The sequence below is a fragment of the Hylobates moloch genome, unplaced genomic scaffold (genome assembly GCF_009828535.3).
Source record: "Hylobates moloch isolate HMO894 unplaced genomic scaffold, HMol_V3 SCAFFOLD_7, whole genome shotgun sequence".
NCBI classification, from domain to species: domain Eukaryota; kingdom Metazoa; phylum Chordata; class Mammalia; order Primates; family Hylobatidae; genus Hylobates; species Hylobates moloch.
Genome location: NW_026652282.1, coordinates 36,695,831 through 36,709,676, shown reverse-complemented (window position 1 = coordinate 36,709,676; position 13,846 = coordinate 36,695,831). Strand labels below are relative to the sequence as shown.

Below are 13,846 nucleotides of genomic sequence, written 5' to 3'. Positions count from 1 at the left end.
AGGCTGAGGCTGGAGAATCGCTTGAACCCGGAAGGTGGAGGTTGCAGCGAGCTGAGATTGCGCCACCGCACTCCAGCCTGGGTGATAAGAGTAAGACTGTCTCCAAAAAAAAAAATAAAATAAAATAAAAAAAGAGAAAGAAAAAAGAAAAAGAAAGAACAAGAAGTAGAGAGAGGACTCTTTGTTTTTCCTCTCTCCTGGTGAGGGGGAGGATCAGAGAAGCCAGAGGTTGAGAATAGGTTGAATAGAAAACAGCCAGAGAAGAGGGGATAATTGGTATTTTCAAGTCTACTATATAGATTCCAAACCTTGCCTCAATTTCACTGGAAACAAAGTATGGGTAAATTAGGAACTCACCTGGGACATGGACATCCTGTTCTGCTCTGGACAAACGATGGAGATCTATAAAGGCAAAATTAGGAGAGTATACTCAGTAGGTACAGCCATTAGACCATCATTACCATCCCAATAATAATTACCCTTGTACCCTGGGGAGAATGATCTAAAAACATGAACTGGTAGCTCCAGCCTGTTTCCATGCAACTCTACTAAGATCATGTAGGTTTTGCACATGAAATTTTGTTTCCCTTACTGAACAGATGTATGACTTATGTCTAAAGATATCTACTTTAGAAACCAGTAACAATTAACATCTTTATCTTAAGAGTTCTATTCCTAGACATTTGTCATAATGAAACAATCCTAAATGTGGAAAAGCTGAAAGAATGTTAACTGTAGTCATTTCTACCATTAAAATATTAATATGTGGAAGCGGCCGGGTGCAGTGGCTCATGCTTATAATCCCAGCACTTTGGGAGGCCGAGGTGGGTGGATCACCTGACGTCAGGAACTTGAGACCAGCATGGCCAACACGGCGAAACCCCATCTCTACTAAAACTACAAAAAATTAGCAGGGTGTGGTAGGCCTGTCGTCCTAGCTACTTGGGAGGCTGAGGCTGAAGAATCGCTTGAACCTGGGAGGCGGAGGTTGCAGTGAGCCGAGATCGAGCCATTGCACTTCAGCCTGGGCAACAGAGCAAGACTCTGTCTCCAAAAAAAAAAAAAAAAAAAAAGGCTGGGGAGCAGTAGCTCATGCCTATATGCCTATAATCCAGCACTTCAGGAGGCGGGCAGGTCACCTGAGGTCAGGAGTTCGAGACCAGACTGGCCAACATGGTGAAACCCCGTCTCTACTAAAAATACAAAACTTGGCAGGGCATGGTTGGCCCACGCCTATAACCCTAGCTACTCAGGAGGCTGAGGCAGAATTGCTTGAACCCAGGAGGCGGAGGTTGCAGTGAGCTGAGATCATGCCACTGTACTCTAGCCTGGGCAACAGAGCAAAGACTCCATCACAGAAAAAAAAAAAATAATAATAATAATAATCAATTGCTGTTAACATCATAAGAAGACAGACATTATATGTCACTCCTCATGGAGATAAACATTACCCCCTATGAAGTAGCCTTGCCTATCCATTCCACAAAAAGAAAAATAATACCACAATCTGATCAAGCCTCTAGATCTCACAAGGTGTTTATAGAAGATGCAGGTGACCAAGAAAAACAGAAAATAATAAACGACCACAGGGATTCCATCAATAAAATTCAGACTGTGGGAAAATTTACAGGCTATTTGTCCTCCGACTCCCCCATAATTGTAAAGGGAAAAAAGGAACAGATGAAAAATCAAGATCATTATCAACCATTTGTGGTAAATGGACCTCAACTGAATCTTATTTTTAAAAAATATCAGTAAAAACCAATTATGAGATAACTCGGTAAATTCAAACACTGACAGAGATATTTGATATTAAGCAATTTTAAAAAAACATAATGGTATCATGATCATGTTTTGAGACAGACACTACAGACACATACTTAAGTATTTATAGATGGAACTAAGATTTGCTTCAAAACAATCTAGAAATAGGTAAGGGCCGGGGACAGTGGCTCACGCCTGTAATCCCAGCACTTTGGGAGGCTGAGGTGGGAATCACCTGAAGTCAGGAGTTCGAGACCAGCCTGGGCCCACATGGTGAAACCCCGTCTCCACTAAAGATACAAAAAATTAGCTAGGCGTGGTGGTGGGTGCCTGTAATCCCAGCTATTTGGGAGGCTGAGACAGGAGAATCGCTTGAATCTGGGAGATGGATGTTACAGTGAGCCAAGATTACACCACTGCACTCCAGCCTGGACAACAAGAGCAAAACTCCATGTCAAAAAAAAAAAAAAAAAAAAAGAAAAAGAAGAAAATAGGTAAGAATATAGATTAAATGAGGCTGGCCACAAGTTGACTACTACTGAAGTTGGGTGACAAGTATACAGGGGTTCATACTATTTTTTCTACTTCTGTATTTATTAGATGTTTTCCTAATAAAAAGTTAATAATATGGTTAAGAGACTAAAGGATGTTGCCCTTCCTTACTATGCCAGTTTCTACTTCTTCCTAAGGGGACCTAAAAAAAAAAAAAAGAAAAACAAAAAACCCACCCAACTAAGGACAGTTTGAATATTACCAGTGCTTAAAAAAAGATGCTTTCCAACATGTCTTTTAGAGGTTTAATGTTAGTGTATTGAGATGTTCATTTTAAGAAGTATCTCTATTATTGTCCATCCACAGTTTACCTGAACTGTTTCCAAAATCCTCTGGGCACATAGTATTGCAGTCGAGAAGCAGCTAAATGACCAAAGATGACCTGAAGGTGTCTTAGGACACCAATGTTGTACTCTTTTCTATCTTCAGTTTTACTTAATGCTGGTTTATCTTCAAATTGTTGAGGATATCCAAATACATCATCCCTGGGATCAACATTGCTCTAGAAACCAAAAAATGTCACCAATGAGCTAAAATATAGTAAAATACGTTGAGACAAATGCCAAGCAGTTATTGAACAAATGATTTGTATTCCTATTATGCTCATTTCCAAAGCACTTTTCAATTTATAAATTTTTAGTATTTAGTGTTTATCCCCACTATTTCACCTATTAGTTATCATAACCAAATAACCCTGACCATGTATAAGAGAGATAGATAATATAGTGTAGTATTAGCATAGTAATTTAGACTGAACTAGACATAAATGCAGGCTCTACCACTTATAAGCCAAGTAACTTTGAGCAAGTAAAAATTAGTTAAACTTTCTAAGCTTCAAGTTTCTTTATGTGTGAATGGGGATAATACACCCTTTGTGTAGCTATTGTATATAAAACGCTCAGATCTGTCAAAAAAAAATATACCCATATCAGTATAGTCATTCTTTGCTTAATGACACAGATAAATTCTGAGAAATGCATCATTAGGTGATTTTGTCCTGTGAATATCATAGAGTGTACCTATAAAACCTAGATGGTATAGCCAATTGCTCCTAGGTTGTAAACTTGTACAGCATGTTACTGTACTACATACTGTAGACAACTGCAACCCAACAGTGAATCTGTGCATCTAAAAATAGAAAAGGTACAGTAAAAATATGACATTATAATCTTATTGGACTACTGTCATATATATGGTCTGTAATTGTCTGAAACATTGTTATGTGGTGCATGACTGTAGTACTCTTCCACAAATGGTGCTGGGTAAACTGGATAATCCACAAGCAAAAGAATAAAGTTGAGCCCTTATGAAACACTACATACAAAAATTAACTCAAAATGGATCAAAATCCTAAATGTAAGAGCTAAAACCACAAAACGGTTAAAAAAAACATAGGGCAAAAGCTTCAAGACACTGGATTTGGCAATGATTTCTTGGATATGACATCAGAGGTACAGGCAACAAAAGAAAGTATCTGCAAATCACATATCTGATATGGAGTTAATATCCAGAACATACAGAGAACTCTTAAAACTCAACAACACAACTCAATTTAAAAATGGACAAAGAAGATGAACAAGTGGCCAATAATAAGCACAGCTAAAGATGCTCAAAATCGTTAACCATTTGGGAAATGCAAATCAAAACCATGAGGAGATACTACCTCACACTCAATTAGGGTGTCAACTACCAGAACGAGCGAGTATAACAAGTGTTGGCAAGGATATGGAGAAATTGGAGCTCTTCTGCAATGCTGGTAGGAATGTAAAATGGTGCAGTCACTCTAGAAAACAGTTCCTCAAAAAATTTGGCTGTATATGGTGGCTCACGCCTATAATCCCAGCACTTTGGGAGGTCAAGGTGGGTGGATCATCTGAGGTCAGGAGTTTGAGACCAGCCTGGCCAACATGGTGAAACCCCATCTCTACTAAAAATACAAAAATTAGCGGGGCGTGGTGGTGCGTGCCTGTAGTCCCAGCTACTCGGGAGGCTGAGGCAGGAGAATCGCTTGAACCCAGGAGGCAGAGGTTGCAGTAAGCTGAGATAGCACCACTGCACTCCAGCCTGTGTGACAGGGTGAGACTCTGTCTGAAAAAAGTAAAATAAATAATAAAATAAAAATAGCATCACCAAATGATCTAGTACTTCCACTTCTGAACATATACCTGGAAATATTGAAAGCAGGACCTCAAACAGCTATTTGTATACCCATGTTCATGGCAGCCTTATTCACAATAGCTCAAATGGGAAAGCAACCCAAATGTCTATCGACAAATGAATGGATAAGGACAATGTGGTATATACATATAACGGAATTATTACTTAGACTTTAAAATGAAATAAGCCAGCTATGAAAAGGCAAATACTGTATGACTTCACTTATATGATCACTTATATGAGGTATGTAGAGTAGTCAATCATAGAGACAAAAAAAACGGTAGTTGCCAAAGGCTGTGGGGAGGGAGAATGGGGAGTAGCTTAATGGCCACAGTTTCAGTTTTGCAATATGAAGAGTTTTGGAGATAGGTGGTAGCGATGATGTACAACAATGTAAATGTATTTAATAGGACAACTGCACATTTAAAAAACAGATGGTAAGTTTCATGTTATATGTATTTTACCACAATTTTAAAAAACAACATAAGTAGTGGTATATGATGTAACATGAAGACAGAATTCCTAAAGGTCATAATCATATGGCAGCTACAAAGAAGAATTTGTTTTTACATTTAACTATCTTTCAATATTCTCTGAATTGTATCTGAGAACTCTGATATAGAAATAGACAACAACCAGTCCCCGCCCATGAGAAACTTATACTCTAGGGTTGGAAACAAAAACATAAGCCAAAAAAACCAAAACCCAAAAAACCCCACAAAAACTCCCACAGTACACTGGGGTGCAGAGACAATATGGAGCAGAGGATACCACGAGAGTAAAAGTAGTACACCTTATTTGAAATTGTATTATATTTTGTATGCCTCATTTACTTCTTGCCAGTACAATTACCTATACCTACTTGTGTTTAACTCAGTATCCCAGGTATATGATGGGCTCCAGAACTGGAATTTGAATTACATTTTTTTCCCAGAGCAGTGATTTTTAATCAGGTATGGGTATAAGTGTCGTTTATGAAGCTTTTTTTAAAAAGTAAAAGTGCTCAGACCCCAATCCCTAGACCATCTGGCACAGCAGGTCTAGGGAAGAGTTGAGGCAAGTAGATGTTTCAGAAGCTCCAACTGATAAACTACTTCTTCAGAGCAAAATCAGTTCTAGCAACTGAAGGGAGGGAATGAAAAGAACCATTTACTACAATTAGAATATACTCTGGCTTCTCTCTTCAGTTCCCACTATCACTATAAACAGGAAAAGTAAAACCAAGGAATTATTATAGGGTAAGCACAAATATGACCACAACTTAAGTCTTCTTGCCATATGCTCTTCTTTAAAGAGCTATCTTATAGTTATGTCAATTCTGATTCGCCACTACAACTCAACTTCTTCACTGCTTTATATTGCACTGGATACTCAGTGGGCAGCCTAAATTTTGCCACAAGACTATGTGAGACTATTTAAAGTAGGGAAAGTTTATTTCCTAATCAAGAAGAGCTGTATCTAAGGGAAATTCAAAGAGTAACCTAAAAGCAAGCACAGACAGTGAAATTGGCAGATACTGTATAACTTGGCATAAAATAGAAAATTAAAATTTAGAAATAGAAAAGTAAAAATTTTAAACTATTATTAAAAACGCAAGTTCTTACCATTAAACAAACCCCAAATTATACTAAACACTCTACACAAAAAAACATGAGTACATTAACTGTTGCTTTTTTTTTTTTTTTTTTTGAGATGGAGTCTCGCTCTGTCATCTAGGCTGGAGTGCACTGGTGCCATCTCAGCTCATCGCAACCTCCACCTTCCGGGTTCAAGTGATTCTCCTGCCTCAGCCTTCCAAGTAGCTAGGACTACAGGCATGTGCCACCACACCCGGCTAATTTTTGTATTTTTAGTAGACATGGGGTTTCACTATGTTGGCCAGGCTGGTCTTGAACTCCTGACCTCAGGTGATCCACCTGCCTCAGCTTCCCAAAGTGCTGAGATTACAGGTGTGAGCCACCATGCCCGGCCAACTGTTGCTTTAGAAATGTACAAACCATTCTAAAAATTAACTGCAGTTTAAATTCTGGTAGGTAGTGAGCACTATGCTATGTTAAGAGGTAGCAGTTCATGCTGGCTGGGAGAAGTCCATCCCTACTTACTTTTTCCTTTTTTTCTGAGACAGGGTCTCACTCTGTAACCCAGGCTGGAGTGCAGTGGCATGATCATGGCTCACTGCAGCCTCAAGCTCCCAGGCTCAAGCAATCCTCCTGCCTCAATCTCCTGAGTAGCTGAGACCACAGGTGTGTGCCTGGCCCATCCCTAACTTTCAAATATACTTTAACACGTTTGATCAAAGTATAATACTCTCTTAAGAGAGAATAGTACCTGGTATCACAACTTGAAACACAGAAAACAGAAATGGTAACTCAAATTTACCTCATTGTCCTGCTTCTCATCCCCAGACATATCATCATCTACATCACTACCCGTGCCTTCAATGGCAAGAATACCGTTCCTAATGGAAGGAATCATGTAGAGTTGCTGAATCACAGAATTCATGTAACAAGTAGCACCGGCATTTTTCAGCCCCACGAATCCTTTGGGTGGGCGGGGTCCAACAGGTGGCAGATATTCCCACTCAGTAAGTGCTTCACAAGCTGAGAGAAGAAAAGATTCTTGTAGCAAGAACACAGCCATTTTGTCCTTTCAAACTCTATTACGCTGACAAAGCAACCCTGGCAATAATTCTACCACCCATAATTCACTAACCCTACAGCAACCTGAAGCAGTGTTCTGAGTTTGCACTTCATCTTCAAACAATCTAAAATATACAGCAACAGGCACCACTGTGCAGCTTCTTATCCAATCACCCACAAACCCGTTTTTTTTTTTTTTTTTTTTTTGAGACTGAGTCTCGCTCTGTCGCCCAGGCTGGAGTGCAGTGGCATGATCTCGGCTCACTGCAAGCTCCGCCTCCCGGGTTCACGCCATTCTCCTGCCTCAGCCTCTCCTAGTAGCCGGGACTACAGGCGCCCACCACCACGCCCGGCTAATTTTTTGTATTTTTAGTAGAGACGGGGTTTCACCGTGGTCTCGATCTCCTGACCTCGTGATCCGCCCGCCTCGTTCTCCCAGAGTGCTGGGATTACAAGTGTGAGCCATCACGCCCAGCCTAAACCCGTTTTATATGATGTTGCTTCTATGGCAGTCTCAAAAGTACAAGATAGTATAATGCTAATGTCTACATGCTAACTTTACTTGCATCTTTATTTTTAGCCATTATTCACTTTCTTAATATTTAATACTTTTGCCTTCAGATTTGGCAAGGAATTAAATGTTATCTAAATATATCAACACATTATAATTTTCTCAGTTTTAAATAATCCTAAAACCACACGGGCTCACATCCTGGTTCTGATGCTTATCACCTTTTCTCCCCCACCTTTAGGTGACTTTCTGTTTCTTCCTAGTAAATGTAATAATAAAAGTAACACTTGCTTTCCTGATATCTATAATGCTATTTTTAGGAGCAAGCAAGACAGCAGATTTGTGAAAATTGTAAATCACTGTACATTTTCCTATCTCCCTCCACCTAGTATAAACCTGGAAACAACATTAAGTATCATTGTCTACGGTACCAGTTAATTATATCATACCAAACTGCATGGCCAAAAATGGAATTAGGTAAATATTTATGTGTTGACGGGGAACAATGGCAGATGGGGAACAATGGCAGATAGGGAACGATGCAAACAATGTTGCACTATACTCCAATCTGTGATTAAAAAATTAGCCCCCATTAAGTTAAAAAAAAAATATATACAAAAATTCTCACAATACATAGATTTGATAGGACAGCTAAAGGTCTAACCTTTTAAGCCATCAATTTATTCAGAAATTCCTGAGATGTTATTTAAAACTTCCAAACATTCTGAAACACATCAAAAAGTAATTTGACATGTTCTTAAAGATTTACTGTAATCAATTATATTCTTAAGTGTTTTAAATAGCGATTTTCTCTTAAAACAGCACCAATTATGCTTATTTCTGCTTTTTCTGTTATTAATATTTTATATTGCCCTTGCCCTTTTGAGCTTCCATTCTTTATCTGTAAGGTCTGAAATCTGCAGCCTATTCATGCGCCTGGTGTGGGCATTAAATGAGGACATAAATAAGGTGCACTAAAATGGTAACTTCTCACGTTCTAATCTTCAAAGCCAGATCTTCTTCGAACTCACAGCGTTAAGGAACTTCTAAGTGAGGACCTGAAAGGTTTTCCAATACATGCAATTTAAAGTTTTAAGTCTGGGCCAGGTGTGGTGGCTCACACCTGTAATTCCAGCAGTTTGGGACGCCAAGGTGGGTGGATCACCTGAGGCCAGGAGTTCAAGACTAGCCTGGCCAACATGGTGAAACCCTATCTCTACTAAAAATACAAAATTAGCCAGGCATGGTGGCAATACAAAATTAGCCAGGCATGATGGCAGGCGCCTGTAAGTCCAGCTACTTGGGAGGCTGAGGCAGGAGAATCACTTGAACCTGAGAGGCAGAGGTTGCAGTGAGCCGAGATCGCGCCACTGCACTCCAGCCTGGGCAACAAGAGCGAAACTCCATCTCAAAAAAATAAATAAAATAAAGTTTTACGTCTGTACTCTACGGCATTTACTTTGGCTACTTTTTAATCTGGAGTCTGAATTTTATGTCAGGTTTCATGAGATGAAATTTATCTTGCAAATGGCAACACCACTTATAGGATGCCATTTAACAAATGTTTGAATTTTTTTCTATACAAGGTGGCCTGCTTATGATGGTCTTATTTTTCTTTTTTCTTTTCTTTTTTTTTTTTTTTTTCTGAGATGGAGTCTTGCTCTGTCACCCAGGCTGGAGTGCAGTGGCGTGATCTTGGCTCACTGCAACCTCCACCTCCTGGGTTCAAGCAATTCTCCTGTCTCAGCCTCCTGAGTAGCTGGGATTACAGGCATGCACCACAATACCCAGCTAATTTTTGTATTTTTAGTAGAGACAGGGTTTTGCCACGTTGGTCAGGCTGGTCTCGAACTCCTGACCTCAAGTGATCCACCCACCTTGGCCTCCCAAAGTGCTGGGATTACAGGCCTAAGCCACCGTGCCCGGCCTATAATGGTCTTAACTGTACATTCATTCACTAAAAATGTTAAACTAGTTACTGAAAGAAATACGTAAGGTGGAAATATTTTCTGAAAGAAAAACAGGAAAACAACTTTGAAACATTGAAACGATCAATTATCACATTATATTAAAAATACTTACTAGTTATTGCTGTGCCAATGTAATACATTTCAGTCAAAGAATCTACTATTTGTTTGAGATTCCTCACACAGCCAACAGCTAATGCTACAAGTAATTCAAAACCAGCATTAATTGTAGGTGGTGAACCACAGACTGGAATAGCCTGTTCGGCCGGGAGCTCTCCATTTCTCATATACTGTAGGTAAACATTGGATGCAGGAAATATGAAATCATCAATTAATTCCTAAAAAGTTGAAAAAGGGATTACATATTAGCAATGCTATATATTTTTAGAAAAAAAAAGTCTCTTGTAAGTAAATCATTTTAAAATTACTCATTGGAATTTAAGATCTCATTACATCTCAGAAAACTCAGATTTTCTAACAAAAAGATCTTCCTTCAAAACACTATTTACTAACACTAACATACCTAATTTTGCAGGTTAAATAAATCTGTAAATATTAAGAAAACTGAATGTAGTACTTATCATTTTTATTTATTTATATAAAAATTATTTTATTTAAATATTTTATATAAAAATTTATTTTTATATAATTTATTTATATTTATATACAATTATTTATTTTTTATACTCATATAAAAATTTATTTATATAAATAAATTTATATAAAAATTTATTTATATAAATAAATTTATATAAAAATTTATATAGAAATAAAATTTTTATTTTAAGTTTGCTCCTTTAATCAAGGGTATAGCAAATTAAACCCATTTTGAATAGAAATAAAATGTACAAAAATGAAACTTTGTTTCCTTGTGTTACTACATGTATGAAAAAAACTCATTAAAGATATACAAGATGCATTCTTACGAAACAGAGGTTTGCCTCATTAAATGAAATGAACAATTCAGATTTTCCAAACAGAAAAATTAAACAACAATTACTTTATAAAGTATCTTATTTATTTATCTATTTATTTTGAGACAGGGCCTTGCTCTGTTCCTCAGGATGGAGTGCAGTGGTGCGATCTCAGCTCACTGCAACCTCTACCTCCTGGGCTCAGGTGATCCTTCCATCTCAGCCTCTCAAGTAGCTGGGGACCATGGGTGTGCGCCACCACACCTGGCAATTTTTTTTTTTTTTTTTTTTTTTTGTAGAGAAGGGGTTTCACCATGTTGCCCAGGCTGGTCTTCGACTCCTGGGCTCAAGCCATCCACTGGACTTGGCTTCCCAAAGTACTGGGATTACAGGCATGAGGCCAGCAAGTCCAGCCATGAAATCTTATTTAAATACAAATTTAGAAATGTCTCTTGAATAAAGTAAGGCATAATTGTATTTCTTAAATTACTGTAAATTTGATAAAGATTCTTAAAAAAGAGAAAAGATCAAGAAAGTACAAAGACATGATACTACTATAAATTAATGAAATTTGATTATAAACATTTAGAAGGTTGATGTGTAGCTTACAACCAAGAACACAGAACTTACTTTAATGAGATTAGCACCTCCTTTTTCACAACCAATATGAAATTTTTTCTCAGAAGTTTGAAAGGCCAGTAACTCCTTTGTCACTCCAAGGTGGCCTTCTAAGATCGTCTCTTCAATACCCGTTTCTCCTGTTCTTTTAACATCATCCTGCCAAAGGCGGGGGGTCGGGGTGGGGGGAAGAAATCAAATGTCTAGCTTACGAAAGGGAGGTAAAGAGGGAGAGAGGAGCCAGAACGAGACAGAGCTGGAGGGATATGAGATAATTTCCTTAAGTCTTTCCATTCAAACAACTTTGTTTTCTTCAGAACTTTCTAGAAACTGGCTTTATGAACTACTAGAAGAAATGCTAATTTGAAGGCTAAAAACTACAAATCTCTTCAGAAATAAATTCTTGTAACATTCTGCCTAAGTAAAAAGTATCAGATGTTATGATAGAAAGTTTTGCTCTATCATTTTTGACATAAACAATTTAAGAATAATTTTTTTAAAAATGAGAATTTGCAAAAAGGCCCAAAATGCTAAAATAAAAGAAGCTGAACATCAGTATTTCAAGTCTCAAGTAAGCAATTCATTTTACAAAACTAGATATGCATTAATTTTGTGAACCACAGGTTACTAACGTCCACCGATGCAGAGTACATTCTTTGGTCCCTTTTATCAATCTTTGGAGTTTTCCATTTAACCAAAATGCTCAAAAAATATAAATCATCAATAAAACATTCTATTTACTAATAATGACATATAAATGGAGTATTAACTGCAACTTACCCTAATTCTTTTAAGCCAATCAATTTCATTATTGAGAAGAACTTCAGCATTGGGTACATTAATATTACTATTGTAAGCGTAATTAAGAAGGTGTCTTAAAAGAGTAAAGTAGTCGCCTGAGTGTTTAGCTCTCTCTCTTGCTGTGCTCTGGAAACAAAGTAGAATAATATCAATTTACATGTCCATCCTCAAAATCCACTTTTTTTTTTTTTTTTTGAGACGGAGTCTTGCTCTGTCCCCCAGGCTAGAGTGCAGTGGCGCGATCTCGGCTCACTGCAAGCTCCGCCTCCCGGGTTCACGCCATTCTCCTGCCTCAGCCTCCCGAGTAGCTGGGACTACAGGTGCCCGCCAACACGCCCGGCTAATTTTTTTGTATTTTTAGTAGAGACGGGGTTTCACCGTGTTAGCCAGGATGGTCTCGATCTCCTGACCTCGTGATCTGCCCGCCTCTGCCTCCCAAAGTGCTGGGATTACAGGCTTGAGCCACTGCGCCTGGCAAAATCCACTTTTTTTAAAACCCAGAGTTAACTAGAGATGACTACCACAGTACGGGAAATTAAGTAGTACTTCATTTATTAAATATAGACTGTCCTAACTTTAATGCAAGCTAAAACTACAATGAATGTTTCTTGCTTAAAGAATGAATCACACTGATAAGCATATTTTAAAAAGTCTCACCCCCAAAACAGTAAAGAGTAGAGTAATGAAGAAAAGTAGAGGCCGGTGTCCCATGCAACATCTGGTGCACATTAAAAAGAACTGCTCCTGTGCCACCTGACGAACAGTTCTGAAATAAAAATGTTTCACATTTAATACATTATTTCCATTTTAAAATAATGATTGTAACATTGTTCCCTCTTGGGCAGGAGGGGTGGAGGGAGTATAAAAGGGAGATAAATTAATAGTAAGGATACAGGATTACCCTACCTACACACACCAAGCACTCAAGCCAACACCACATAATACATAAACTGTATGTCCAGGACTATAACCTCAAACTGACACTAAGAGTTTGAGGGATACCACCTTCTAACACCTCTTTCTTGGAACAGGCTGGAAATGTTCCTCTATATACCAAATGCTCTATTACAATAACCTCATGCATCTTTTTGGCCTTCCACAGAATTTTTATTCAACTGTGGTTTTGCACAACAGCTCTGTGGAAATTCTGTAGTAACCACAGTTAGGCTATTGTGGCAGAAGTCTCTTATGCCAGGGGTCCCCAAACCCCAGGCCAGAAGGCCAAGTGAGCCTTATGGCCTGAACTCCGCCTCCTGTCAGATCAGCGGTGGCATTAGATTCTCATAAGAGCGCAAACCCTATTGAACTACACATGCAAGGCTTCTAGCTTATGTGCCCCTTATGAGAATCTAACTAATGCCTCATGATCTGAGGTGGAATCCTTTCATCCCAAAACCATCCCCCACTACCTCCCTGATCCATGGAAAAATTGTCTTCCATGAAACTGGTCCCTGGTGCCAAAAGGGTTGGGGACTGCTGCCTTATACCGTACTGGCAGTTCCAAAAGCACGGTCCCCAGAGCAGCAACATCAGCATTATCTGGGAACTTGTTAGAAATGCCAATTCTCAGGCTCCAATGCAGACCTCCTGAATCAGAAATACTGGAGGTGGGGCCCAGCAATGTGTTAATAAACTCTTCAGGTGAATCTGACGTGCACTAAAGACTGAACCGCAGGCTGGGTGCAGTGGCTCATGCCTGTAATCCCAGCACTTTGGGAGGGTGAGGTGGACGGATCACGAGGTCAAGAGGTCAAGACCACCCTGGCCAACATGGTGAAACCCCATCTCTACTAAAAATACAAAAATTAGCCAGGCGTGGTGGTGGGCGCCTGTAATCCCAGCTACTTGGGAGGCTGAGGCAGGACAATTGCTTGAACCCGGAAGGCAGAGGTTGCAGTGAGCCGAGATCATGAAACTGCACTC

The 13,846-nt window shown here is 38.9% G+C and overlaps 1 protein-coding gene across 1 annotated transcript in view; it reads right to left on the bottom strand.

Annotated features, from left to right (window-relative positions):
* Positions 1–13,846, bottom strand: part of USP9X (ubiquitin specific peptidase 9 X-linked) — a 142,151-nt gene that overhangs the window by 22,423 nt on the left and 105,882 nt on the right. Inside the window, exons 27-33 of the mRNA XM_058441305.1 lie at positions 12,581–12,689; positions 11,903–12,049; positions 11,135–11,281; positions 9,706–9,928; positions 6,853–7,073; positions 2,628–2,818; positions 358–402 (exon numbers count right to left, since the gene is read on the bottom strand). Of these exons, the coding sequence (XP_058297288.1) occupies positions 358–402; positions 2,628–2,818; positions 6,853–7,073; positions 9,706–9,928; positions 11,135–11,281; positions 11,903–12,049; positions 12,581–12,689 (1,083 nt within the window). The remainder of the gene's footprint in view (positions 1–357; positions 403–2,627; positions 2,819–6,852; positions 7,074–9,705; positions 9,929–11,134; positions 11,282–11,902; positions 12,050–12,580; positions 12,690–13,846) is intronic.